The following is a 27,905-nucleotide window of genomic DNA, read 5'->3' on the forward strand; positions in this document are numbered from 1 at the left end:
AGGGCCTGACCTTCCTACTCAGGTCCTGGCTGGCCTGGGCCTGCCCTGGCTGCACAGCTCCTGTTGGGAGGTTTGGGGTAGGGCTGGCCAGGCTGCCAGTCAGAAGCAAGATCACTCGATCTCGAGGATGAGGTCATCGCCTTCCAGTGTCATGTCCTTGGTCACGTGAACCTTGCGGATAGTGCCCTCCACGGGCGAAGTCACCACAGTCTCCATCTTCATGGCACTGAGCACACACAGGGGCTGGCCCTTAACCACCTTGGCTCCTGCCTCCACCTTGATGTCTATGACCTTACCAGGCATAGGAGCCCCGATCTGGCCCTTCACATCCTTCAGAGCCTTGGGGTGGAAGTGCATCTCCTGCAGACAGGACAGAGGTGACATCAGACAGCAGGTCAGGCCCAGCCCCACCACCCGGCAGCCCCTGGGGCACTGTACCTTCATTGCCTGGGTGTCCTTAACCAGAATGGAGCGAAGCTGCCCGTTGAGTTCAAAAAACACCTGCCTCTGGCCAGCCCGGTTCAGGTCACTCACTGCCAGGGCCTTGATGTGCAGTGTCTTGCCCCGTTCCAGCTCCACCTGCAGAAATGGTCGCAGACCAGATTGAGGGAGAAAGTCAGGAGAGCAGCCCTGGGCCCCAACTCAGGGAAGTTATGCTCTGGATCTTTCTTAGTTCCATGTGTGGAGGCCTAGCCGGCTGGTCACACAAGGACCATTACTGCACCACAGTTCACAAGGCTGTGAGAACCAAGTTTGGGGCTCTGGCAGGGCTGCTGTAGACCTGGGGCTGAGCCTGAGCAAACACAAGAACCACTGACCTCAAACTCCTCTGCAATTTTGGGTCCTTGAAGAAAGAGGCGGGTGTTGAGGCTATCCAGGGGGCCGAAGGTGGCCGTGAAGTCTTTGAATTGGGCAAAGACATCAGGGTACATGGCTGCAGAGAGAACATCCTCGGGGGTCACCTCCTCCCCATGCCGCTCAATCAGGTCCTTCTCCAGCTCCTGCAGGTTCAGGGCGGGGAGGGAGGCCCCAGGCCGGCCCTCTACTCTTGGCAGGTCCTTCAGCACCTGAGGAGCAAAGCGGAGGGTCACGCCGGGTGATTGTGCTCAGTCCCTGCCTCACACCATAAGGTGCATTCCCCACCTTGGAGCGAAAGGGCTCGGGGAAACCCCCATGGGGAATCCCAATGTAGCCCTGCAGGAACTCCACCACGGAGCGGGGGAAGGACAGCTCTTCTGCCTGGGCTTCAGCCTCTGCGCGGCTTAACCCATTCTGCACCATGAACTGGGCCAGGTCCCCCACAATCTTGGAGGATGGTGTCACCTGAAGGGAAAAGATCTCTGGAAATAAGAATGTTAGGCACAGAGGCAGGAGTGGGGTGTACAGGGCCGTTGAATAAGGGCCTTGCTCACCTTGATGAGGTCCCCCAGCATCTGGTTAGCCTCCACATAGGCCTTCTTGACCTCCTTGAACTTGGAGCCGAGCCCCATGCTGTGGGCCTGGAAGTGTAGGTTGGTATATTGGCCCCCTGGGATCTCGTTCTCATACACATCTGAGTTGCCAGACTTCATGGTGGCCGTGCAGTCAAAGGCTGCGTACAGCCCCCGGGCCCCTTCCCAGTACTCGCTGTAGTCAAACACACGCTCCAGGGGGATCTCTGCAGGGAAGCCAGAGTCAGGAGAGCTCGCCCAGATCCCATCTCAAACTCGGGTGGGAGCAGAGTGAGGCATCTGGGTTTTGTGTCCCAGGCTCTGCTGGGATTATTTGCGGCTACAGCTTTGAGAGGGGCACAGCCGTGGGCTACAACATCCTACCTGTGTCCAGAGGAGTCCCTTTGGTGCAAGCCACCAGGGCCCCCATGCTGGGCTGCGAAGTCATTCCAGACATGGAGTCTGCTGCCACATCCACAACATCAGCCCCAGCTTGTGCACAGGCCAGCATGGCTGCCACACCTGCTCCTGATGTGTCATGGGTGTGGATGTGCAGCGGAAGGTCGGGGAATCGGTCCCGGAGGGAGCTGACCAGCATGGTGCAGGCCGCGGGCTTCAGTAGCCCCGCCATGTCCTAAAAAAATGAAAGAAGTATGGTGAGGAGGGATGTGACATGTTTGTGTTGCCGGCCACGGTGGGTATGGTGGGTATGGTGGGAGGAAGAGGTGAGAAGCCCTGGTACCTTAATGCACAGGATGTGTGTGCCAGCTCGCACCAGCTCTTCAGCTAAGCCCATGTAGTATTCCAGCGAGTATTTAGTGCGACTGGGGTCAGCCACATCACCAGTGTATGAGATGGCAGCCTCCACCACGCCCCCAGCACTGCCTGCTGCCTCCATGCCCAGCAGCATGTTTGGCAAATAGTTGAGGGAGTCAAAGATTCGGAAGACGTCCATCCCATTCTCCTTGGCCACCTCACAGAACCTGGCGGGCGAGAAGAAAACAGGCGAATCCTACCTGCACCTCCTCCTCTAGTTCCTAGCCCCTAGGGAATGAAGCCTGGCCTGGCAGGGGAGCAGGGCCTTTTCCAGGTCAGCCGGGGCCAGGAGGTGACAGTCGCCGACAGCGCTGTCCAGCCTGAGCCTGGAGGGTTAGGAAGAGTCTTGGCAAAGGCAGCTGATGAGCAGGGCCCTAAGGCGGGGGTTCCAGCCCCACTTCCCCACAGGGACTCCTGGGACAAGTCATCTCCCTCAGTGTTAGCTGCCGTGGGGACCCAGCAGCCCAGCCTGCTCTGCCTCTACTACGGTCTGTGTTCAGTCCCCGTAGGGCACAGTCGGACACTTTGGAGCCCACTGCTGTGTGGTCCCAGGCGACCCAGGCTCACTTGAAAACCACGTTGTCAGGGTAGTTGGTGTAGCCCACAGCATTGGCCCCTCGCAGCAGCATCTGGAACGGGATGTTGGGGATGAGTTCCCGGAGCTCCTGCAGCCGCCTCCAGGGGCACTCGTACAAGAAGCGCATGGCCACGTCAAATGTGGCTCCTGGACAGGAACAGAGACGCTGGTCACTCCATACGTCACAAGGACCTGACAATGCCCTCCATAGCCTCTCACTTCCAGGGTTCCTCATGTTCTAGCCCTTACCAGCCTCTCCCCCCACTGATGATCAGGGAAACTGAGGCTCATTTGTGCCCCTCAAACTACTCAGGACAGGGTCTCCATCCGCCCCCGCAGCCTCGAGCCCAGGGCTTTCCAGCAGAAGCTGGCTGGAGCTGGGTCTTGTGGAACAAAAGCTTTCATCCTCATGGTCTCACTGCCGGCCTCTCTCTGTCCCTAGTGTCCTGGGCCTTCTGGGTTGGACACTCAATTTCTGTTAGCACTGCCCAACATCCCAGCCCTCCTCTAGCTACCTCCCCAGTTCTCCATGCTGAAGAGCCTGTCGAAGCTGTGGGCAACATAGGGTGCAATCTTTTTGAGATCATGTGTGCGCACTCGAGTGGCCAGTAGTGACTGGTGGGCATCCCGGAAGGTGGTGTCCATCAGCAGCAGCCCCTGGTGATTCCGCACAGCTCGGGCAAATCCCTCAGGCCCCTCTCGCAGAAGGATGTCTCGGAAGCCAGCTGGGGGTGGGCCTAGGCAGACAAGAACATTGGTGCCTATCCTGCAATCTCCCATTACCCCCTTGAGTTGGTGAAAATGGATCTCACCTACCTATAGGCACTGCAGGAACAACGGGGTCCACAGGGCTGGGACTGGCCTTGACAGGGATTGGAGTGGTCGGGCCGTTCACCATGACATGCCCTGGGGAGGAAGTGGGCAATATGTCAAGGCAGGCTGGGCAGAGTGAGAGCCAAGGGCAGTGAGTGGGTAGACTCTGGGATAGAGACTCTCCCCGGGACACCCAGGCCTCTTGGGTCCGGGCAGTGGAAACCTATTAGGGCCATGTAGACAGAGAGGAGGGCACAGGACCGTAACAAGGAAGGGCTATGGGGCGGGAGACAAGGAGCAGTCAGGAGGGAGAGGGTGGGCAGACCGAGGTAATGCAGCAGCTTCTGGGCCCGGTTCTGTGCGGGCCGCAGCTGGAACAGCTCAGGGTTCTCATCAATGAACTGGGTGTCCACAGTGCCCGCTAGGAACTGCTGGTTGTTGAGGACATTCTGCAGGAAGGGGATGTTGGTCTGCAAGACAAAGGCAGAGGGGTCACTGTGCGGCTCAAGGCAGGGAAGAGACTAGCCTGGAGCGCTACCGCTTCCCTCATCTCCATCTTTCTGGCAATGCCGGAAGTTGCCAGGGGCTAGATGCGCACCCTCCATCTCTGCTCACCCCAGAACTTATGCCAATGCCACCCCTCTTACTCGGGTCTACAAACTAAGATCTAACACCCCCAAAGCACAGAACCTAGCGCTGCCTCTCCTGTCAGCACACATACCACACTTCACCCCCACCAGCCATGCTTCTTGAACCCACTATCATGGGATCCCCTCTTCCTAACTCCAACAGCGCCACCTTAACACTCCTCCTGGACCGCCTCTGCCCTGCCACTTCTCACAGTCACTGTCCTTAGGAAGCCCTGATCTGGACCTGCTGCTCCCGTGGGGAGAGCCTCTGTCTTTGGAGTCAGGTGGGATGGTGGCCAGCATCTCCACGTTCCTCAAAGAGCCCTGTATCCTGTGCTCCCCCGCAGATATCTTGTAGATGGATGCCTTGTCTTCTGCCCTGGCTCCCCAGCTTCCTGTGTGGCTGGGTACACTGGACCTCTGTCCCATGACAGATCCTAGACTCAATCTCTTCTGCTCAGCCCACACCTTTCCCCTGAGCTGCCCCGACACTGCCACCTTTGCCCAACAGATTGGACAAGTGGGGTGCCTTGCCCACCAGCTTCTGACAGGAAGTCACTAACGATTACAAAGCAGGGCCCAGTCAGTTATCGGTGCCTTGCATCTGCTTGTCTCCTGGAAACTTGCCCATGCCCTAAAAAAAAAAAAAAAAATAGAGACCAGAGCGTCTGAAGAACCCAGGGCTGCTTAAGATGAGACGGATCCTCAGAGCCTCCCACCACCACCGCCTCTACTGGAAGCTCCAGGGTGGTAGGAACAGGGCCAGGAACCACCTGGCTCCCAGCACAGGGCAACACATGGCAGATGCTAGAACACGTGTATGTTTGGAGTGAAGGGGAACTCTTTAGGGGAAGAAAAAGTATCTGACACCGCCTCACATCACAGCTGAGCAGACTAAAGATCCAAATTGTTTTGTAAAAGTTGAGGCGTCCCAACAACAGCAACAATCGAGGCAGTGGATTCCAGCGGCACGAACTTAAGCCCCTCAAGCCGCGCGGTTTCCTACTCCCTTAGGTGTGAATAATACAGGCAATTAACAACAGCCCTGGGTCTCCGCTAGGAAACTGTTCTGTAGTTCAGTAACGTGCTCAAGGCTGCGCAGCTGTACCAAGCAGGACTAGAATCCAGCCTTTGTCCCCCTGGATTCCTGCCATCCACACGCTCCTGAGAACCAGTTTGGAGGGAGGGGAAAAGGAAGAAGGGGCCCAGGTAGTCTAGGGGCTAGGAGATGCCCCGTAGAAGGTGACGACTTCCCATGCCAACTAGGTGAGCCACTCTTGATGGTGGAGAAAACATGAACGGCGATGCCCAATCTGGTTCTGAGTCCTCGGCACTCTCATCCAAGCCCCGGCTCTGAAGCCACTTCGCATCTTAGACCATTCGGGCCAGACTCCCTAAGAGGCCCCGCGGGGGAGGGGGGCGGAGCAGCGACTCGGAGAGGACCACTGACGCACAGCTTCAAACAGCGTGCCACCGCCAGCCTGCTGGGAAAGCGCGCGGCGCAGACCAATCCGGCTGGAGGCGGAGGCCGGTTGGCTGGGGAGCGCCGGGCAGGGCGGAGGGAGACCGAGCAGAGGAGGGAGGGAGGGGCGCGGTGGGGCGGGGCGCGACGCCAGTCTCGTGGCCGAGCCCTCAGGCCCCACCCGCAGAAGCCCTGCTCGGGGCGCCACCCGAGCCCCCCAGGGCCCGGGCCTGTGGGGGGATCCTTCACGTGACTCGGTGATGCAGAACGGTTGTGACCTTCAATGTGTGTCTGTAAACGCGAGGGTCCCAGCAACTGTGCGGGTTTGCGCCCGGCCCTGCCCGGGGTGCGGGGACGTGTGGGTGTGTGAGCATATGTGGGCGTGTTGGGGAGGGTGCCCAGAGACATGTGACAAAGACCCGTCTCCGGGAGATGGTGAAGGGGCCTGCGAGCTGGCGCTTTGTCTGGTTGTCTGCAGAGCCGCGGCGCCCGCCTGAGCAGCGCAGGATGCTTGGGCGCCAGGGTGGCCCGGGGCGCGCGCGCCCGTGCCAGGGTGAGTGTGCTGCGGCAGCGCCGTGGGGCAGCGCGACGGGCCTGGCCGGGCCTCGGGCGTGACTGAGTGCCACCCGTGGGCGCTGCAGTGGCAGCGTGTCCCCGTGACCTCGGGAGCCGGGCTGGGGCCCGGGTGGATCCCCGCGCCCCTCCCGGTCCGCCCTCCACGTGCGTGTCCGCGGCGCGCGTGTCCGCCCGCGCGCACCCGCCTGCCTGCCTGCCTGTCGCCGCCGCCGCCGCCACCACCACCGCGAACGGCGCGGAGAAAAGGTGCCGGGAGCCGAGAGAGCCGGGGCCGAGGGCCCGAGCGCCATGGGCCGGAGGGCGCGCGGCTGGCGGGCTGGGCCTCCCCCCCGCGAGAGAGCGGCCTGGAGTCGGCCGAGGCCGGCTGGGCCCGCGGGGAGGCCGGCCCGCGCCCCCTGAACGATGGACACCAGGTGAGCCCCCCTCCCCCGCCCCGGCAGGGTACAGCGGGAGGCCCGCCCGGGGAGGAGCCACGGTCCACGCCAGGGATTTGGGGGATCGCAGTCCTCAGCAGCCACGGAGGGGAAGGCACGGAGGGGGGAGGGGGCTGCCCATTCCAGAGGATGCCTGAAGGAAGTTCCGGGACCCTCCCTGCTCTCGGCCCTCCTCCACTTCCTGCCTCATGCCTCACCTTGTCCCTGGTACCTGGGTTCTGTTCAGCTGCTTGGGAAATGTGACCTTTACTCTGGGGGGCCTGAGCCTGCAGCCCCGGCCACCTTTTCTCCCTGGGGCCCTCCTTAAGCCTCTTACTCGGTCCAGACTCTGGAAACTGGTTCCTGGGAGCGCGCCCTGGGCACAAGTGGGCAGCTGCCCCAGCCCCACCTGTGCCCGGGGCTGTGGCCCTTCCCCACAGGGAGCTCACCATGGCCCCGCCACTCCTGTTGCTGCTGCTGGCCAGTGGAGCCGCCGCCTGCCCGCTGCCCTGCGTGTGCCAGAACCTGTCGGAGTCGCTCAGCACCCTCTGTGCCCACCGAGGCCTGCTGTTTGTGCCACCCAACGTGGACCGGCGCACGGTGGAACTGCGCCTGGCTGACAACTTCATCCAGGCCCTGGGACCGCCTGACTTCCGCAACATGACAGGGCTGGTGGACCTGACGCTGTCCCGAAATGCCATCACCCGCATCGGGGCCCGCGCCTTCGGGGACCTGGAGAGCCTGCGCTCTTTGCATCTGGATGGCAACAGGCTGGTGGAGCTGGGCAGCGGCAGCCTCCGGGGGCCTGTCAACCTGCAGCACCTCATCCTCAGTGGCAACCAGCTGGGCCGCATCGCGCCAGGGGCCTTCGATGACTTCCTCGACAGCCTCGAGGACCTGGATGTGTCCTATAACAACCTCCGGCAGGTCCCCTGGGCTGGCATCGGGGCCATGCCTGCCCTGCACACCCTTAACCTGGACCATAACCTCATCGACGCACTGCCCCCAGGTGTCTTTGCCCAGCTTAGCCAGCTCTCCCGCCTTGACCTCACCTCCAACCGCCTGGCCACGCTGGCACCTGACCCGCTCTTCTCCCGAGGTCGGGATGCGGAGGCCTCCCCGTCCCCCCTGGTGCTGAGCTTCAGCGGGAACCCACTGCACTGTAACTGTGAGCTGCTCTGGCTGAGGCGGCTGGCCCGGCCTGATGACCTGGAAACCTGTGCTTCGCCACCACCCTTGGCGGGCCGCTACTTCTGGGCAGTGCCTGAGGGAGAGTTCTCCTGCGAGCCTCCACTGATTGCCCGTCACACACAGCGCCTGTGGGTGCTGGAGGGCCAGCGGGCTACTCTGAGGTGCAGGGCCCTCGGTGACCCTGTGCCCACCATGCACTGGGTTGGCCCTGACGACCGGCTGGTTGGCAACTCTTCACGAGCCTGGGCTTTCCCCAACGGCACTCTAGAGATTGGGGTGACAGGCGCTGGAGATGCAGGAGCCTATACCTGCATCGCCACCAACCCCGCTGGCGAGGCCACAGCCCGGGTGGAGCTGCGGGTGTTGGCCTTGCCCCATGGTGGAAACACCAGTGCTGAGGGGGGCCGTCCTGGGCCCTCAGACATTGCTGCTTCTGCTAGAACTGCTGCCGAAGGCGAGGGGACTTTAGAGTCTGAGCCAGTGGTGCAAGTGACGGAGGTGACTGCCACCTCTGGCCTGGTGAGCTGGGGCCCGGGGCGGCCATCTGACCCCGTGTGGATGTTCCAAATCCAGTACAACAGCAGCGAGGACGAGACCCTCATCTACCGGTGAGGATGGGCCCTTCAGCCTGCTTTGTTCACTAGGCCTCCCTGCTGGCCCTGTGTCCCCAAGTCCTACCTGTCCCCTCCAGGCTTGTGCCTGCCCTCCTTCTAAACTTCTAAACTCGCGGAGCATGGCTGAGCCGGCTGCCTGGGGCAGAGGAAGGGGGTCTCAGGTGTGGCTGTGTGTGCCAGCCTTCCTGACCGTCAGTATTGGCAGCGTGGGTGTCTGCTGAAGCACCTGCCCCCCCCGCCCTCGGGTATTTCTGTCTCTGCTTGGTGCCACCCCACCCAGCTCCTCTTACCCGAGCGAGGCCTGTCAGTGCATACACCTGTCTGTGTGCTGACACTATCCTACATACGGATGCCTGTCACCGGCTGCCTTCCTGGGGGAGCACAGGCCTGTGTGTGTTGACAGGGCCTTTCAGGCCTGAGGGGCTGTCTAGGGCAAACACGAGAGATGGGAATGGGGGCTCTGACCACCTGCCCTTGCCTGCAGGATCGTACCAGCCTCCAGTCACCACTTCCTACTGAAGCATCTGGTTCCTGGTGCCGACTACGACCTCTGCCTGCTGGCCCTGTCACCTGCTGCCGGGCCTTCCGACCTCACGGCCACCAGACTGCTGGGCTGTGCCCACTTCTCCACGCTACCAGCCACACCCCTGTGCCATGCCCTACAGGCCCATGTGCTGGGCGGGACCCTGACTGTGGCAGTAGGTGGGGTCCTAGTGGCCGCCTTACTGGTCTTCACTGTGGCCTTGCTGGTTCGGGGCCGGGGAGCTGGGAATGGCCGCCTGCCACTCAAACTTAGCCATGTCCAATCCCAGACCAATGGTGGCACCAGCCCCATGCCCAAGAGCCACCCACCACGGAGCCCTCCACCCCGTCCCCAGCGCAGCTGTTCCCTGGACCTGGGAGACACTGGTGGGTGCTACGGGTATGCCAGGCGCCTGGGAGGGGCCTGGGCCCGGCGGAGTCACTCTGTACATGGGGGGCTGCTGGGAGCTGGGTGCCGGGGCCTGGGGGGCAGTACAGAGCGGCTGGAGGAGAGTGTGGTGTGACAGGAGGCCAGCCTCTTCGTGCCCTGAGGAAGGCAGTGCCACTGCGGGGCCCAGGTGGCAGCACCCAGCCTGGGTGGGCAGCACGGCCCTGGGCCCCGCTCTGCTTTTTCTCCTCAGTACCTCAGGCTCCCCAGGTACTTGGTGGGACAGCAAGCCCTTTCCTTGGTTTTGGCCTCCAGACTAAAGGGACAGGTCCCACCAACAGGTGCTCAGAGCCACCAAGGCAGGGGCTGCAGCCACCAAGAGGGAGTCTTGTTTCTATTTATAATAAAATTGTTGGGGACACTTCAGTGTAGGTCTTTGGTCTCATTCTGCCTGGTCCCTGGGAGGGAGGGAGGGAGGAAGGAAGGGAGGGAGGGAGGAAGGGAGGGAGGGAGGCTGTTAGAAGCACACAGACCAGTACTGGTGTCAAGGCTAAAGCTGCCCAGGCCCAGCAGAGCTGGTCCTCATAGTCCAGGACTCGCAGCCAGCCTATAGGGAAGCCCAGGGCAGCAGTCAAGAGCTGGTGTCTGCTGGCCCTGCCAGAAGGCAGGCATGAGTCCAGGACCATCAGGAAGGTCCTGTGTGAGATGGCACCACCCAGCTGTTCCAAGATACACAGCTGTGTGCTGGGCTTTCCTGGAAAGCTGGCTTTGACCTGCTGCAGCCTGTTGATATCAAGCTGCTTTGGCCCTCCCACACCCGGGGGCCCACACTGTTCAGATGGGTCCTGTACAGGCACCTACGTGCTTAATGAAGGTCAGAAGTAGACACTGGTATTCCAGACCCGCCAAGCAGCCTGAGGAACAGTCTGCTGTGTCCACAGTGTGCAGCCAAGCTTACACACACCCAGCCTCCTGGCACCAAAACATCCCTGGACATGACCTGGAGAAATGCTCGTTTAGGGTCCTTGAGGGAGATAAGGGAGGAGACGTAGGAGAGGCAGACATAAGGTAGGATGTACAGGAAGGGGACAGACAGGCCCCAGGTCCTGCTGCTGTTCTGTGGTCATGGGCCCTGCTGTCCCTGTTCTCATCCTTGGAGAGGATGCTGGGATCTTGAGTGCACTGGGATATAGGACAGGGATGTACGGTTGTGTGCTCAGGGTACCTGGCGCTAAGGGTGGGAAACATAAGCAGAGCTATCAGGGCACAGCCTGATACCCAACAACCGCTCCCGTCCCTGGTCAGCCACAAGAAAGACAGGCCCCAGAGCGTGAGCCAGTGACTCTAGGATGAAGGGATCCGATATTACAGCATACCTCTGCCCCCAGGGTGACATGGACCTCAACAGAGCCTGTGAGCTCTGAACAGCAGAATGCAGACCCTAACCTCTAGAAAAACAGACTGCTCCTAAGATGGGCTGTGGGGGACAGGCTCAAAACATCCCTTCTTCCCACAAGATTTTCCAAGGTCTTTAAGCCCACTATGTCCCTGACAGGACCTGTGAACAGTGAGAAAGATGACTGGCCATCAGGGACAGCACTGTCACAGTGGGCCCATGAGCCACCAAGCTTTAACAGCGATCAAGAGCCGGAAGAGGTCACAAACGGGAGGTCAGCACCAGCACTGCCCACATGGCCAGAGCACCCCTGGGAGCCTCTGGAGGAGGAGGGAGAACTCAACGGGCTGGGGGCCTGAGCCCATGCCCAGGGCGCCCCATAGAACACTCGAGCAGGTGCTGGCGTTAAAGGACAGCGGCATTTCTCGGCTGTGATGTGTCTTTAGCTGCGGAAACTAGTTAGAGACGGAGCCAAACAAGGAGGTGATGGGCGCGCCGAGGCCCTTGCTGTCAGGCGGCCACTGTGGCCAGAGCCCGGTCCCTCAGGGCTGCAGCTCCCGCCCAGGGACCCATGCTTACACAGAGACCCAGCAGGGTCCAGGCACCAGCAGTCTGAGAACAGCCCGAAGAGGTTACTGGGTCACGGAGGCTAAGAGCCACCTCAATAAAGCAAGGCAAGGACACAGCGGGCCACACACCTGGTGTGTGACCAAATGGACCCACCGTGGGCAAAGGCAGGGAAGGCGCGGCCTCTCACCTTCACGCCTCGGACCCGGAACTCAGCCAGGGCCCTGCTCATCTTGGTGGCAGCCGTGGGGTGGTCTTTGCCGTGGGCAATGACTTTGACAAGCAGCGAGTCATAGTGGGGCGATATGACAGCCCCCTGGAAGGCAGAGGCATTGTCCAGGCGGATGCCCATGCCCTCGCCACTCCGGAAAACCTGTCACCAGAGGGAAGCACAAGTCAGCAGCTGGGGTAAACTGGGCTCCCCACGTGGCCCCCCGAGGGCTGAGCTCACGGCTACCCAGAGCCCATCCTTGACCATCAAGTTTCTTTCTACTTCTGCCAACAGCCCCAGGCCGCAGCCCTTCTGAGTCCATGCGTTCACTCCGGGGCTGCAGCCAGGCCGGACAGAGGAGGAAACGCCCTGAAGGGCTCCTGGTTCATGCACAGCCCAGCCAGCAGCCCAGGTGGGAAGGAAGGGGCCACATCCCACTGACCTTCCACCACCTGCCCGGCCACCCTCCCTCCTTGCAGACCCAGTCTCTGGCCACCATCATTCCAGGAGCAGCACGCAATGCCCATTGCCGGCTGCTCGCTGGGGATGAAGCTGCTAAAGCAATCCCTGACCAAACAGCCCCGGGACAGACAGAAGTACAGACCACAGGACCACAAACAAGAAAAGGAGACGGGCAGGCTGACCGAGGAAGGCTTCGGTTGGTTCATTTTCCGATTTTGAAACACCACTATGTAGCCCAGGCCAGCCTGAATTTACAACGTAGCCTAGGTTGGCCTTGAACTCATGATGACTCTCCTGCCTCAGCCTTCTGAGTGCGGGAATCACAGGTGTGCACCACCATGCCCAATTTGGTTTGTTGTTTTTTTTTTTTTTTTTTTTTTTGGGGGGGGGGCCTCCATATCGACTCACATTCCCTCTTCCCGAAGGAGGGTGGGAGAAGGAGCAGAGAGGAAGGAAGGAGCCGTGGAGACGGACACACACAGGGAAGGAAACACACCTGAGCTCGTCTAGGAGACACAAGAGAGACATGCAGAGGGAATGGCAGACTCAGGTGGGTTGGGTGTCTGGGGTAGCTACACTTGCACACACAGGTGAGTGTTCATTCAGGACAGGCAGGGGACAGGTGGGGGAGAAATGAGGGAGAGAGGAGGCCAGAGGGACTGGCCTGGGAACACCCTCAGCATCACCCTTCGGCTGCTAAGGGCACAAGCTGTGTTCAATAAAGAAGAACTTCATGCAATATTTAAGGATGGACACTCAGCTGTGTGCAGGAACCACCAGCTAAAAATACCTTGTGGTGACCGGCTCTAAAGCCAGCCCCTGGCCGTGGAGGTGGAGAGGAACCAGCCCAGCAGCCGCTTCTGAGCCCCAGGCCATCAGCTGCCCCTTCCCAGACAAGGGCAAAAGAGCTAGGACTAGAAGGCAGCACCAGCCCAGGGATGCCCCACCTGGGAACTCAGAAACGAGTGTGGGTGGTCATCTTTGGTGGCCCGTGGACTCTCAAGGCATCAGAACTGACCTAGCACCCCAGCCCTGCTCCACACTCCACCATACTACTTTTGGACATTTTTGTAGTTCTGGAGTCTGGCTCATGCTCATTGCTGCTGCCCTCGTACCCTGGATACCAGTGCTAACCCTGAGAGCCTCCGGTGTCCTGTATCTGCAGGGAGTGCTGCTGACATGCAGGGAGAGGGAGCAGGCTGGAGCCACAGACAGGGAATGCAAGGGACAGGCAACGGAGCCCAAATGCTCCAACCCTGATGGGAAAATGGGCAGAGCTGAGGTGAACTTCTCAGTCCCTCAGTGCTGCCCTCCAGATAACTCTTGCTTACTCCCAAGGGGCCTTCTGTTTGACTCACCCTGCTACAGAGATCCCAACCCTCTGCTGCCCACAGGTCCTGCCTTGCCAGCCACCCCTCATACCTGATAGAAGGCAGGATAGAGACCAGCGGGGCATCAGGGCCAAGGCTTCACATCTGGGGGCCCACAGCTGTCCCCTAAGCTGGTCTGCCCCCATTCCCAGAATGGCTTTCTGCTAGCTTTCTGTGGAATGGTCTTCCCTTACTCTAGGACAGTCCTGGGCTCCCACGTGCTCTAAGCAGCTGCACCTGGACCCCTGGGTCATAACCTGGGCACCGTGGGAGGCTGTGAAGAATCTCAACCCAGGCTGGAGCTGGGTCACACTTGCTCCGTCGCCTACCTCAATGCGGCCAGTGTCGGGCTGGAAGCTGCGTGCAGGGTCCTCAGTGGTGACTCGGCACTGAATGGCACAGCCATTGATGCGGATGTTCTCCTGCCGCAGGCCCAGGTCAGGCAGGCTCCGGCCCTCAGACACGTGGATCTGAGCATGGACCAGGTCCACGCTGCAAATGAGAAGGACACCAGGGAAGGAGGAGAATGAGGAGAAGCAGGGAGGAGGGTCCCATAACTCACACAGGCCAATGCTGCTGCATCCTCCTCTGAGCCCAAACAGCCTGGGGGCCTCTACCTGGTGGTCCTACAGCCTGACTTGTTTGCCCAAGTCCCCTAAGAAGCTTCCAGAAGACAGATATCCACCTGCCCTTCACCCTCCTGGTGGCCTCTTCCAACAGCCCTGTCCTTTGCCTGCCCCTGCCCTCTGCAAACTCCTGCTTGCACGTGACACCAAGATGGGAAGTACAGGCAGAGGTCATGGTCACAGGGTTGGAACACCCACTCTTGGAGCATGGGGGCTACATTGTGTATGCAGGGAGGGCAGGCCCCAATGAGAATCACAAGGCCAGGTATGTTGGTATATGTCTGTAATCTCAGCATTGAGGTAGAGGCAGGAAGATTAGAAGTCCAAGGTCACCCTTGGCTACATAGCAAACTTGAGACCAATGTGGACCTCAGGAGACCCCCATCTAAAAAAAACAATCAAAGCAAAACAGAACCATAGCCAAACAAATAAAAACAGGGAGCTGCATTCATTGGAGGCCTGCAAAGTTAGACATGGACAGGACACTGTGTTCCTCAGGCACACGCAGAGCAGAAGGCTCTCCGTGTTTGCATGGTTGTGTGAACCTCGCCTGAGCAACAGCCACTCCCAAGAATGGTATCCGATCTAGGCCAAAGCTGTTGGCACAAGGGCCCCAGGTGTCATATATGGGTCTGAGGCTCATGGCCAGTACTCCACTGGCAGACTGCCCTCCATACCCCATGTCACCTGTGAACGCAGAGTGCTGATGATGGTCACCATGGCACCCTCTCTGCAGGCCACTGACCCTGCCTGCATGCTACATCTCCATGGTAGTACTCCCCCATCAGAGGAGCCTGAGGGTCAGAGAAGCCACAGCTAGCCCAGCCTGCACATGGCTCAAGACCTGGGGACCCTGACACCTGAGCAAGCAAATCCTTGGCAGAGCAGCACCAAGGCATAGAGCAGGGAATGTGGCTGGAGTGTCACTGTGGCTCCAGCTCCAACCCTAGGGAGCCAGGAGTGTGTGGGCTTCTGGACACGTGCTAGGCAGAGGTAGCCACTGGGCAGCAGCATCATTCGTCTTGAGTGGGGCCAAGAAGAAAACTGGATCAGGAGTGTTTCATGGCAAGGTAAACTGGTCCAGTGCCAAGGATTACTACTTAAATGGCTCAAAATATGTATCCTGGAATAATGAAAGCTATTTTCACAGTTTGTAAAAATAAGTAGATTTTCTAAGTCTATACCCAAAACTTGTGGGAGAATACTCTGATACAAATTTTCTAGGAAGCCGTGGCTCAAATTTAAACAGATGTTAATAGACATAACCTGAACCACAAAAGCCAGAACAATACCCTGTCCAACAGAAAACAGGACAACAGAATTATTACATGTACAGATGGTGGAACAGTCCACTGGAAGTATTCCCAAGGAGTAATGGTCTGGGGTGCCTTCAACAAGCAGCAAACCTTTTGTTGTTTTGTTCTGAGACAGGGTCTCCTCTACATAGCCTGGCTGTCCATCACTATGTAGACCAGGTTAGCCAGATCTGTCTGCCCCTGCTGCCACCACATCTGGCTAAATAGCAAGTCTTAAATGAGAACAAAAAAATTCTAGGAGTCAGGCAGTGGTGGCACACGCCTTTAATCCCAGCACTCGGGAGGCAGAGCCAGGAGGATCTCTGTGAGTTCCAGGCCAGCCTGGTCTACAGAGTGAGATCCAGGACAGGTACCAAAACTACACAAAGAAACCTGTCTCGAAGGGAAAAAAAAAAAATCTAGGGACTAGAGAGGTGGCTCAGCCGCTAAGAGCACTGGCTGCTCTTGCTGAGGATATGGGTTTGGTTCCCAGCACCCATATGGCAGCTCACAATCCTGTGTAGCTTCAGTTCTGGGGGATCAGACACCCTCTTCTGGTCTCTGTAGGCATATGGCACACTTGTGGTGAACATACATACATATAGGCAAACACTTATACAAATAAAAAATATAATTTTTTTTTTTAATCTAAGGGACTAGAGAGATGACTCAGCAGTTAAAGCACTGGCTACTCTTCCAGAGGACCTGAGTTCAATTCTTAGCATGCACATAGCACTCACAACTATCAGTAATTCGAGTCCTGAGGGATCTATGTCCTCTTCTGGTCTCCATGGGCACTATGCACAAGTGGTACACAGACACATTGAGACAATATCCATACACATAAAACAAAAATAAATCTCAAAAAATTGTTTTAAGTCCATATAAATATCTAATCAGCTATATAATAAACAAAGATGGAAAAATACCTAAAGGCTATGCCTAGGCCTAAGAAATGCCACAGCGCTGGAGGCAAGGCTGGAGAGACAGAGTCCACTGTGTGGACTTGTATAATTCTCTTCCTCTCTGAGCCTTGGCTCACTCATCTGAAAAATGGGGTGATGGGTCCCTTCCTCACAAGTACAGCCAGGAGGGCCCCATGGAATGCCTGGTAGCACCTACCATCCTTATTGTGAGGGGTGGGTAAGCTCTGAGTTGTTTTTATTTTGTGTTGGTTTTTTACAATAACCACGTGAAACCCTCATAAGAATTCTTTTAGTGAAGTCCCTAGGTCCACTAAAGTGAGAGCAAGCGAGCCTCGGCTGCCGCCCCCAGGAGCCCCTTTCCCACCCCGCCCCTGCCTACGCCCTGTGCTCACTCTGTGATCTCCTCAGTGACCGTGTGCTCCACCTGCAGGCGGGAATTGACCTCGATGAAGTAGTGCTTGCCGTGCTTGTCCACCAGGAACTCCACAGTGCCAGCATTCTCGTATCCTACCTGCAGGAGTGACCGGTACGGACAGGTTCCTGGGGTCAGGGCTGTGCCACACAAGCCTGCCCAGCACACAGGTTCTGGAACACAACAGCTTGTAGCAATCCAGCCACCTACCATCAGCTCCCCTGCGGTGGCCAGCACCCAGGACCTAGCATATACCTCCACTCCAACATGCTACAGGCTCAAGGCTCCACTGGAAGCTACTAAGGCCAGGCCACACCCAGCAAGTCCGGGTGAAGACATCTCCCAACCCACCCTAGACCTTCCCTGTTGCTTTCGAAGCTGCCTCCTCCCTCAGACCTGAAGTCCTGGGTCTCCCAGGCCACTTCTCCACTACAGAAGGGTTTTCAGGAAGTTTCCTCCTGTGCTACTCTGTGGTCATCTCTGACCACTGTCCTCACTGTGGCCATCACCTCAAGTGATGCCACTTGAGGACTAGCAATGGTGATGCTAACTTGGATTGCAACCCTCCTTCCATTCCACTTCTGGTCCTTCCAGAATAACACGCCCACTCCCTAGAGCCTGAGCTGATATGATTAATGGCATTGGCCTGAAGAACAGAGCAAGACCAAAGTGAGGTTGCTCCTCCGAGGCAACCCCAGCTCTACCAGACCTCGACAGCGCCTCTGCTCACATTGCTGAGCCTTGTCTCAGACCACTCTGTTCCCACTGTCCTAAGCCCTGGATGCCACTGGGATCCAAGCTGGGACAGTGTGACTGTCCAGAGATGGGAAGTCTAAGGTGGGAAGGCACAGGTGGTACCCTGCTGCCATGGCCAGTGTTCCCAGGCCAGCTAGGGCAGGCCATTGCTTATGGACACAACTCGCACCTCCATACCCAGAATCCACTCTACCAGCCCAACAGAGACTGGCAGACACCTCTGTGAGGGAATGGGTTATACTGCAGTAGAGGTTAGGAGCCAGCAAGCAGGACATGCCATACATAATTTTGCCAGAATCCAAGGACTCTCGTTCTCTTTACAGTGACTGGGGCGAGCTGGTGCCACAGAAGAGTTAGTCTATATAGCCAGAGTAGAAGGAATGGCCAGTGCCCCGTCCCTTGGAGCCAGGCATCTCTGCTATCACTGAGGACAACAAGCACTACTTCCAGCCTCCAGAGATGTCTGCACCCTTCCCTCCCTGCAAAGCCCTCCTTCTTCCTTCAACAGGGAATGCCTATACCCCTAAGCCAAGAGAAAATCTGGACAGAGGTACCAAGAAAGTTTGCAAAAATGGGCTCATGTCCCCAGGAGCATGTCCTCACCTGCTTGGCAAGTTTGACAGAGTCACTGGTGAGGCGTGAGCGAAGTTGGGGGTCCAGGTGGGCAGCAGGAGCGATCTCTACCACCTTCTGGTGCCGCCGCTGGATGGAGCAGTCACGCTCATACAAGTGCAGGATGTTCCCATATTGGTCCCCTGAGCATTCAAAACACTGGATTCAGCCTTTCCTAGAACCCAAGTGCCTCCTCCTACATGCCCTCTGGCCCCTTGGGCACTGCTGTCCCAATGGTTGCTGCTGTAACCAGGGAGATCTAGGCTTCTCCAATTTCACACAACTCCCCACTCACCCAGAATCTGCACCTCGATGTGCCGTGGCTTCTCAATGAACTTCTCCACAAACAGTGCCCCATTCCCAAAAGCTGCCAAGGCCTCAGAGTAGGCTCGAGTGTAATTCTCCTCCAGCTCCTAGGAGGGCAGGCAAGGCCAGGCAGACAATGGGACCAGCTCTGTACCCTCTGTGACCACCTCTGCACACTTCCCAGATTCCACCACAGGGGGTGCCTGCCTAGCACCCAGCCCTTAGCATTGGTGCTGCCCCGCTCACCTCATAGCTGTGCACAACCCGCATGCCACGGCCCCCACCTCCGTAGGCAGCCTTGAAGATAATAGGGAAGCCATAGGTGTTGGAGAACTCGTGGGCCTCATGCAGGGAATTGATGGGGGCATCAGTGCCGGGGACCACTGGGACACCTGTTGGAAGGGTATAGGGGTCTCTATAATGGGCTAAATCTCTACTACATCTTGTCAGGGAAACAAATTCTCACACGGGCCCCTCTCTACTAGCCCAGGAGGAGTTGTGTGTCACCTGCAGCGATGGCAATGGCCCGGGCCTCCACCTTGTCTCCCATCTTGCGCACCACCTCTGGACTTGGCCCAATGAACCGGACTCCAGCATCCTGGCAGGCCTGAGCAAAGTCTGCTCGCTCTGAGAGGAATCCATAGCCAGGGTGCACAGCATCTACACCATTCTCCTGTAAGTGGCGGGAGAAACACCTGGTGTGCTGGGCTCCACCTCTACCCCCTACACACATCCTGCTGATAGGTGTGAATGCAGGGCACAGCACAGTATCTCGCCCAGCCTCAGGAAACCCTGGCATCTCCTAAGCCAAGTTGATTCTACCTTGGCCACCTTGATGATGTCTGGGATGTGCAGGTAGGCCTGCACAGGAGGCAGGCCACGACCAATAAGGTAGGCTTCATCAGCTTTCTGCCGATGCATCTGGCCTGTGTCCTGCTCCGAATAGATGGCCACCGTGCGGATGCCCAGCTCTGTGCAGGCACGAAACACTCGGATGGCAATCTCACCTAGGACAAGCAGGGTAAGCAGTTAGACTCCTGGGTCCAGAGAAAAACACAAAGGAGACAGACAGCACAGAGTGATGAGGAGGCCAGGCTAGGCTGACCCCCAGCCCCGAATACTGGTAGTACTCACCTCTGTTGGCCACCATGACTTTCTTAATGGGCTTGTACTCCAGGCGCCGTACATTTGGGGAGGCAACAGGGGCAGTGGAGGAGCGGCGGACACCCAGGAGCCTCAGGCTCCCTCGAACTGTTTGGAACCTCAGCATCTGAGGAGGAGCAATCAGAATCCAGGTTAGAGCAGGCTCGGCACTGAGCACCCCAAATCCAGAAAGATAGAGGGACCCCAACCCTCAGAAGACAACAGAGACGACAGTGCCATCTCCACTTCCATTTGTGGTGGAGCTCTGGACTGCGAGCAAACGGTGCCCAGTGGGCTCAGCTAACCCAACAGCCCCACACTATACAACATCGACATCTCAGAGGCTGTGGTGCCCGTGCGGGCAGGCTGGTGTGCACCGGATGCTCTGTGCCCAGGCTCACTACCCTCATTCTCTACCAACATCCAATACGGATTTCTGCCCTGTGTTGTTCTTGTCAGCCTGCTCTCTCAGGAGGTGGCCTTGGCTCTCGGCTAAAACACAGCTTTCTTCAAACAGAGGCCTGGACCTTCCTTCTACTGTAAAATATTCATGACAGCCACAAAGGGCAAGTCAAGAGGCTAGTCACAGAGACACATGCCTTGGGGTTCCACCGACAGTAGGTCCTACAGTGGCTATGATAGTACGACAGGCTGAGGAAGAGGGAGGGAGGACACTGTTCCAAGCTGAAGGTAGGGTAGGGAGCTGTATTTAATAGGGACCAAGTTGCAGGTCTGTGATATGCAAAGAGTGTTGTAGATGATGGTGGAATGGCTGTGAACTGTGCACTGGATGAGACAGGAAACCTGGCATTGTGTATCATACAGCAACTTAATTTTTAAAATCAACTAAAGACAACTTATATACCACAAATCAGGTTTCATAGCTGACCACTCATTATCTAAATGAGAGACACAGGAGTTGGGGATTTAGCTCAGTGGTAGAGCGCTTGCTACTACTGGGTTCGGTCCTCAGCTCTGAAAATAAATAAATAAATAAATAAATAAATAAATAAATAAATAAATAAATGGATAAACGAATGAATGAATGAATGAACAAATAAATAAATAAATAAATAAATAAATAAATAAATAAATAAATAAATGAAAGACACAGCTGGATAGGTGGCTCACACCTCTAATCCCAGCTACTCAGGAAGCTGAGGCAGGAGGATTGCTGGGTTTGAGGATATCTTTGGCTACACAGTAAGTTCCAGGACAGCTTGAACTACAGTGTGATTTCTTCACCCATTCCCTCAAAAAAAAAAAAAAAAATCAAAAGAAAGCTATGGAGGTGGGGAAAAGGGAGAGAGATGAGGGAGAGAGGGAAGGGACAGAGAGCCAGGCCCAGGAAAGAAGGAAAAGACAGCAGGGCCCAAGTCTGCATCTAGCCTCTCCACTCAGACTGTGGCCTCTCTGTAGCTGAAGGATTTGGATCTTAGTAAAAGGTAAAAGTGTTTTTTTAACATAAAAGCATACTCCATAACAAAGACACATTGCAGGGACCCTGATGTCACAGGACAGCCTGCAGTAGAGAGGAGGGAGGTACTAGGCCAGAAAGAGAGCCGTGAACAAGGGAGTCTTACACAGAAGAGCAAGCGAGGAGGGAGGCGGAGGCGGAGGCGGCGGCGGCCCAGAGCGGCCTGGTCTCCTGTGAGGTCCCTCTGCAAAGAGAGGGACACACACAGGAACATCTCTGACCAAATAGGTGGTGACAACGTGCCTCAAAGGTCATGTTTTGTGAATGTCCTGGAGGAAAGATGGTTACTGCAGCTGGGTATCAGAGATGATTCTGTGAGAAGGGGACACAGGAGCTGGAACCTGACCAGGGAGAAAGAGGTGGCTTTCTTACCTATCACCAAGATTGCCAAGGTCCTGAGGGAACGAGCTTGGAACAATGAAACAAGCTGGGCAGACAGGTACTGGAGGGCAAGGAGCCCTGCATGAAGTGAGGCTGAAGGCATGGACAGACATGATAGTCCTGCCTCCTTCAGACCATGAGCAGATCTACAAGGATTGGAAAAGATCCTGGCAGGGCAGAGATGGGGACAGACAGAGGGTGTCCATCAGACTTGGGAGGCTGAGGAGAGACAAAGCTTCTGACTAAGGGTGGGGGCCATGGGATCAGGCTGGAGTCAGGGAAGGGTGTAGGGGTAGAGCGGGCAACATTCATTAAGAGTTCCATTGAGGCCAGGCGGTGGTGGCGCACGCCTTTAATCCCAGCACTTGGGAGGCAGAGGCAGGCGGATCTCTGTGAGTTCGAGGCCAGCCTGGTCTCCAAAGCGAGTTCCAGGAAAGGCGCAAAGCTACACAGAGAAACCCTGTCTCGAAAAAAAAAAAAAAAAAAAAAAAAAAAAAAAGAGTTCCCTTGAGTTGAGGAATGCAAGAAGCCTGTCCAGTGGATGGACCAACACAGAAAGGCTCTGGAGGCAGAGACAGCGTTAGGAGCGGAGGAGGCTCATGGACAAGGAAAGAGCAAGGGAGGGAAACCTGGTGCATGATGACAGGCAACGTATGAATCCAAGCTGAGGATGTTGTAGATGGAAAAGGCCCAGGCCTGTCCTTTTCGGCTAGACTAGGAGGAAGAGCCAACCAAGACACAGCTACCCAAGAGCAAGGAGGAAGGCCAGGATCCTTGTAGTGTCAGTCCTGAGCCAGAGCTCATGCCCTGGGACAGTGGGGTCCGCCATGATCTCTGAGAGGCAGAATAAGATGGCTCTGAGGCAGTCCTCAAGTTTGTGTCTGTCCCAGGTAGTATACAGCAGCCAGGGCTGGCAGGAATATCTTAACTCACCTACAGAACAGTAGGGCGGCGGGTGGGGTGGGTGGGGTGTCAACTTGCTGGACTCCAGGCTTCAAAAGTGGGGTGTCACCTTATTGGACTCCAGGCCCCAGTCTTTCTAAAATAGCTTGTATCTTGACCTTACTGTAATTGTTGTGTTTTATCTGGATGATGCTAAACCCCATGGCAGCTATGGCTTTTTTTTTTTTAAGTTTCATGTAGCCCAGGCTAGCCTCAAACTCCATTAACAGTCAAGAATGACCTTGAACTCCTGATCCTCAGGCCTCCACCTCCCAAGCACTGGGATTATAAGAATGCATTACCACATTTGGCTGCAACAATGGTGGTTTTTTTTTTTTTTTTTTTTTTTGGGTTTTTGAGACAGGGTTTCTCTGTGTAGCTTTGCGCCTTTCCTGGAGCTCACTTGGTAGCCCAGGCTGGCCTCGAACTCACAGAGATCCGCCTGGCTCTGCCTCCCGAGTGCTGGGATTAAAGACGTGCGCCACCAACGCCTGGCTCGGTGGTTTTTTTTTTTTAATGTATGTTCCATAATAATGTTTAACTTAGAAATTACAGTTAGAGATTAACAGGAATTAATAATCAAATAGAACCGTAACAAATGCTGTAACACAGCTCTGTGAACGGAATGTGATCTCTCTTGGTTCTCTCCTGCGGATCTGAGCAACTCAGCATATATTCTTCTCAGTAACTCAAGAACTTTCACCTTTTCCCTCAAACAGCGCAGACAGCTTTCCCTGGCAAATCTCAGCTGGCAGTCTCATTTCTCTTGTGTTTGGGGCCACTAAAGTAAAATACTGGTTACCCAGACACAAGCAGTTCCACAGCAGTCAGTGATGACTGAGACACTGCTAACCAGCCAGCAAACAGGTAGCAAATTCAGCTTGGAGACTCTGCACAAAAGGGTAATTCTCAGTGTGGGTGGGAGGAAGTGGGAGGCGGCAGGATTTCATTACACACCCAGAACAGCAAACCACCTAAAACGTATGGCTTGTTTATTTCTGGAATTTTCCATTTAATATTTTTGGACCACAGTTTTCCATGGATAACTGAATTGAGGGAAGAGGAATTGGTGGATCGGAATGCTAACCCCAGTGTGGACAGACTGGGCCAGCTCTTCACTGACGAAGAGATAAAGGTCCAGCACCAACACCAACCTGGCATGGCTGGTGCCTCCTCAAGCTGTCCACCAAGATGGAAATCACAGTCCTGCAGGGCCTGGCCTCAGACACAACCCAGGCTTAACTTAGACCAAATTCCCATTTGTGGTTCAACGAGGAGAGGGCACACTATTTTTCCCAAGATAACAACTATTTTTATTGCTTCAAATATGTGAAATTAATGCTTCAAATATGTGAAAAATGCCAAGCATTGTGGCATACACCTTTAATCATGCAGGAAGCAGAGGCAGGTGGATCTCTGGGAGTTTGAAGCCAGCCTGGTCTACAGATGGAGTTCCAGGGCAGCTAGAACTATGTGAGAGATCCCATCTCAAAAAAACAACAAAAAACAAATATGTAAAAGTCCATATGCGACATGGACTCCAGAATCAGTTCAGATGAAAGGAGCTGAAAAGACAACTAGGTGCTGACTGGACCCTGGACTTCTATTTCCAACAAGGGCACAAGGACACAAAGGACCACTGGCGAAGTTTAAACAAGGTCTGTAGTCACACAGTCCAGTCACGTCCTGACCTTGCTGTCGGTCAATGGTTAGGAGAGGCTCTGACGGCAACAGAATACCCAACAACACTGAGACATAGCACGGGGCCGCCCTTGCCCTGAGTGACAGCTTCATAAAGGAGACTGTTTCTAACTCAGAAAACCCACAGGTCACACCCCCAGGTCCGTCCAGCTACCAGATAGAGTTTTAATCTATCTAGAGCCTTCAAGCCAGGCCTACTGATACACGAGATGATCTCAGCACTTCAAAGCCTGAGAAAAGCGGATCAAGAGTTCAAGGCCAGTCTGGCTACAATGCAAAATACTGGTTTCCTTCATTTCTTGACACCAGGTCTTGTTACAATATAGCCCAGGGTCACTTGAATTTACTGTATAATCCTCCTGCATCTGCATCCCAGGGGCTTGGATTATAGGTGTGGGCCACCATGCCTACCTTTAAAACAAAACAAAAGCTTCTATAATACTTACAGAGGCATGTAAAAGAGAGAGGAAGTGTTGGGGGTGTGAGGAGAGTGGAAGGGAGTGAGGATGGGTGTGATCAAGATATGTTATATAAATATATTAAATGTCAAAATGTAAAGTTAAAATTCTTTTTAAAATATAGGTCTTCTGTTCCTTGGCTGGATCATTTCTACCCCAGGAATCCAAAATATTCATATTCTGAAACAGGGACTGAGATGTGTGTATGAAGGTGTTTGAAACAGCACCATTGACAACAATAAACAAGAAGGTCCTGGGTAGACATTACCAATCCATCAACAATGGCTTTGCATGGGCGTTTACCACATGGAAAGTGTTCGTGATACAATGTGAGCTGAAAATGAAAGGTAAACTATACCATCTCATGAAGTTTTCTTCTGAAGCAAGGGTGACAGCTAGTGAGATCATGCCAGGGGCCACCTCATTGCCATAGGCTTAAATGGCTGCCGTGTGTTTGTTTTCTTCTTTATCCGTTTATATATTTCTATATGCAAAAAATCACCATATTTTATCCAATGGGAACACATTATTTTCTAAAATAATAACTATACTTATTTTTATTGCTGCATTAGAAATGAAAATATACATGAGAAGCTGCAAAAACATGCACCCTCAGGACAATGGCAAAGCAAGGCAGCTGCTCCATCATAGGTTAAAGCTGGCTCTCCTGGGGGGCACCAGGACTACACACACAATGGCCCTCAGTGGTGAGATACTGTCAGCATCTGCGTCTGGAATTTATGCATCAATGAGTAAGTTTAAAAACAAACAAAGGGATCGGTGGATCCTGGTTACGCTTAACCATCCAGCAGAAGTGAGAAGCCATCAGCAATTGTCTTAAATCTCTACAGACAGTTTATAAGAGCAAGCCTAAAACCAGGACTGTCGGACAGTGTTGGTTGCTTGAGGAAGGGACTCTCACATCATGATTCTTTAACACACACACATTCTTTCTCCTGCTATTTAGTTTTCTCTGACTGAAGAATTAGTATTTCCTTCAGTATTAGTATTCTTCATTTTTAATTTCTCCAATTTTAATTTGTCAAACTTCTCCACTTCTGACAAGTCTGGCTTATCATTCACTCATCTTGACTACCCACTCCAAGATACATTCCAGGCCACCAACAGGTCAGACCGCTGCTGGCTAGGGACCAGGCTGGGGCATATTATTATAATTAGAAAAGAAAAAGGGGCTGGCCAGATAACTCAGCTGCTAAAGTGCTTGTTGCCAAATTTGACGAGCTGAGTTTAATCTCAGGAACCTACATGTGGGAGAGGACCTCCACAAACACTGTGGTACTCATGTCCACTCATTACCAAACATAGATAAATGTAAAAGAAAATTTTTAAATAATTTTAAATACAAACTATACTTGTAATCCAGTTCTTGTGAGGCTGAAGCAGGAGGACAATCTCAAGTTCAAGGCTTGGCTACATAGTGAGAAGAAGAAAGAAGGAGGGGTAGAGAAGGCAGACAAGGGGAGTTCCCGGGCGTCCCCTGGTGAAGATGAGGCTGGCATGTCCCCGAGAGCGGGGCATGAGCCTCCACACTTGTTTTCCCCGCTGGATCTACCCAACCCCTGGCAAGCAGCCTTCCAGCGGCACCCAGGCTCTCAAAGCGCCAGGGAAGTTTCAAGCTGTTTCTGGGAGGCTCTGCCTGTCCCTCACCTGGTGGCTGGATCTTGCCACCACTTGAGCACTTGACTCTCATCCTGTGAGCAAACAGGCCATCTTGGTGCCCTACCCCCTCTCTCCACCCCACAGGTTCCCCAGTGCCTTCTTCAGATAAAGAAAGAGACTTTAGATTTGTGTCAAAAGGCTCGTCACTTTGTGGGAAGAGCTGGCAAGTTCTTAGAGGGCTGACTCTCTACTACACCCAATGATGGAAGACTGAACCGTACATCTAGTACACACACACACACACACACAAACACACACACACACACACACACACACACACACACACACACACACACTTAACATGACTTCTCACAAATGATCTTGGTGGCCCAGGGATCCTTAGCAAGCCCACTTCACAAAGAACGTGGAGAGTAGAGCGGGGAGGAAAGAGCCCCTCTGAGCCCTCGTGTCCTTGTAGAGGGCAGCAAAAGCAGCCGAACTTGAGACCTGAGTGACTGGCCGCTGGGGAGCAGGAGCCAGGGCTGGCAGCAAACCTGGCAGATGTTCACAGGCAGGAAAAGGTGAGGCCCTCTCAGATGGCGTCAGAGCAGGCCAGTGGGAGCAGTGCCTATCACTAGGCTGAGTGGCCAGGAGGCCTAGTGTTGGCCTGCACTGTTACCTGATCTAGGCCTAGCTCTCCCTTTGCTAGCGCTGTGGTTTGGTCCCTCTGTAAATTCAGGTGCCACTTCCTTCCAACCCAGGCAGGTCATTTCAGGACCAACTGAGACAGAGCACCTGAAGTACTAGATCTTGGGTTAAAAATGCCAGCTGTAGCCGGGCGTGGTGGCACACGTCTTTTAGTCCCAGCACTGGGGAGGCAGAGGCAGGTGGATCTCTGTTGAGTTGGAGGTCAGCCTGGTTTTACAGAGCGAGTTCTAGGACAGGCTCCAAAGCTACAGAGAAACCCTGTCTCGGAAAACAACAAACAAACACACAAAAACAAAAAGCCAGCTGTTGTTCTTTCTCACTGTCTTTACTTCCTTCCACGTGAAGGCAGGGATAGAGAAGAAATCCTCCCAACCTTCCCAGAGCCCTATACAAATCACACCCGCACCCCCCCCCCACATACATGTGTACACACCAAGGTCCTCTTGCTAACTGCCCCAAGGCATTCCTATCCCTCTGCGGCTTCTGAGTAGGACACTGATATGAGCCACACTTGCGTGGGCATACCCATACATGCCCGCACACACACACACACACACACACACACACACACACACACAGCACAAAGTATCCAGTCCTCAGGCACACAGCATGCTTTCACCACATGTAAAAACCTACCCCAGAGCTTGAGTCAGATTTGCAGAGCCGCACCTGTTCTGGAACCGTCCTCCTGGACCAGCTAAGCTAGACGTGCTGCATGGAAGACGTGGTAGACGACCCACAGCCAGCGGCTGCTCCACCTGAGGTCACTGGCCCCGGAATACAAAGTTCTCCAGCACTAGGCTGCTGGAGGCCTGGGCATTAGCCAAGGCTGAAATCAGGGGAAGGGGCGCCGCCTCCTGAGGCCATCATGGGCCACTGGCTGCCTGGGAGGGCCGGACTAGGGAGGCGGGGCAGTGGGTCATGCAGAAAGTAGAGGAGCAGTAGCCTAGAGCCTGTTCCCTGGGCCCTCAGGGATAGGCAGGATTACAAGACCAGTATTCTAAGGCTAGAAAGCAGCTGCAGACTTATGTGGTGGATTTAGGACATACTGCCACTTGAAGTTCAAGGCACAAAAATGTCAACCAGAGGATAGAGTGGTGCCTAG

The 27,905-nt window shown here is 55.3% G+C and overlaps 2 protein-coding genes across 3 annotated transcripts; one reads left to right on the forward strand and one right to left on the reverse strand.

Moving 5' to 3' along the window:
- Nucleotides 1-27,584, reverse strand: LOC114709141 (pyruvate carboxylase, mitochondrial). Of its 2 annotated transcripts, none has more exons than XM_037208330.1 (21): nt 27,470-27,584; nt 19,505-19,640; nt 19,193-19,377; nt 18,878-19,043; nt 18,617-18,762; nt 18,360-18,477; nt 18,056-18,207; nt 16,677-16,795; nt 13,767-13,929; nt 11,585-11,767; nt 3,962-4,106; nt 3,640-3,729; nt 3,339-3,560; nt 2,814-2,970; nt 2,173-2,413; nt 1,815-2,064; nt 1,413-1,657; nt 1,144-1,323; nt 819-1,067; nt 439-579; nt 1-360 (listed from the first exon to the last, which is right to left on the reverse strand). In XM_037208330.1, exons 2-21 carry the CDS (start codon nt 19,638-19,640, stop codon nt 112-114), a joined length of 3,537 nt encoding a protein of 1,178 aa, XP_037064225.1. In that variant the 5' UTR covers nt 27,470-27,584; the 3' UTR covers nt 1-111. The 2 variants fall into 2 exon arrangements, with proteins under 2 accessions (XP_037064225.1, XP_028748644.1); XM_028892811.2 differs by having other exon boundaries at nt 27,437-27,584.
- Nucleotides 5,888-9,857, forward strand: LOC114709142 (leucine-rich repeat and fibronectin type-III domain-containing protein 4). The gene is made up of 3 exons (XM_028892812.2): nt 5,888-6,716; nt 7,157-8,515; nt 9,006-9,857. The coding sequence occupies exons 1-3, from the start codon at nt 6,706-6,708 to the stop codon at nt 9,565-9,567; spliced, it is 1,932 nt and encodes a 643-aa protein (XP_028748645.1). The 5' UTR covers nt 5,888-6,705; the 3' UTR covers nt 9,568-9,857.
- Nucleotides 27,585-27,905: the final 321 nt, after the last annotated feature.

The sequence above is a fragment of the Peromyscus leucopus genome, chromosome 1 (assembly GCF_004664715.2).
Source record: "Peromyscus leucopus breed LL Stock chromosome 1, UCI_PerLeu_2.1, whole genome shotgun sequence".
NCBI classification, from domain to species: domain Eukaryota; kingdom Metazoa; phylum Chordata; class Mammalia; order Rodentia; family Cricetidae; genus Peromyscus; species Peromyscus leucopus.

Excerpts from the sequence above, each read along its gene's own strand:
- LOC114709142 (XM_028892812.2), top strand. Across the intron at positions 8,516-9,005 it reads GACGAGACCCTCATCTACCG|GATCGTACCAGCCTCCAGTC; the intron begins GTGAGGATGGGC and ends CCTTGCCTGCAG.
- LOC114709141 (XM_037208330.1), bottom strand. The coding sequence starts at position 19,640 with ATGCTGAGGTTCCAAACAGTTCGAGGGAGCCTGAGGCTCCTGGGTGTC. Across the intron at positions 3,561-3,639 it reads TGTTCCTGCAGTGCCTATAG|GCCCACCCCCAGCTGGCTTC; the intron begins GTAGGTGAGATC and ends TTGTCTGCCTAG. Across the intron at positions 361-438 it reads AGGACACCCAGGCAATGAAG|GAGATGCACTTCCACCCCAA; the intron begins GTACAGTGCCCC and ends TCCTGTCTGCAG.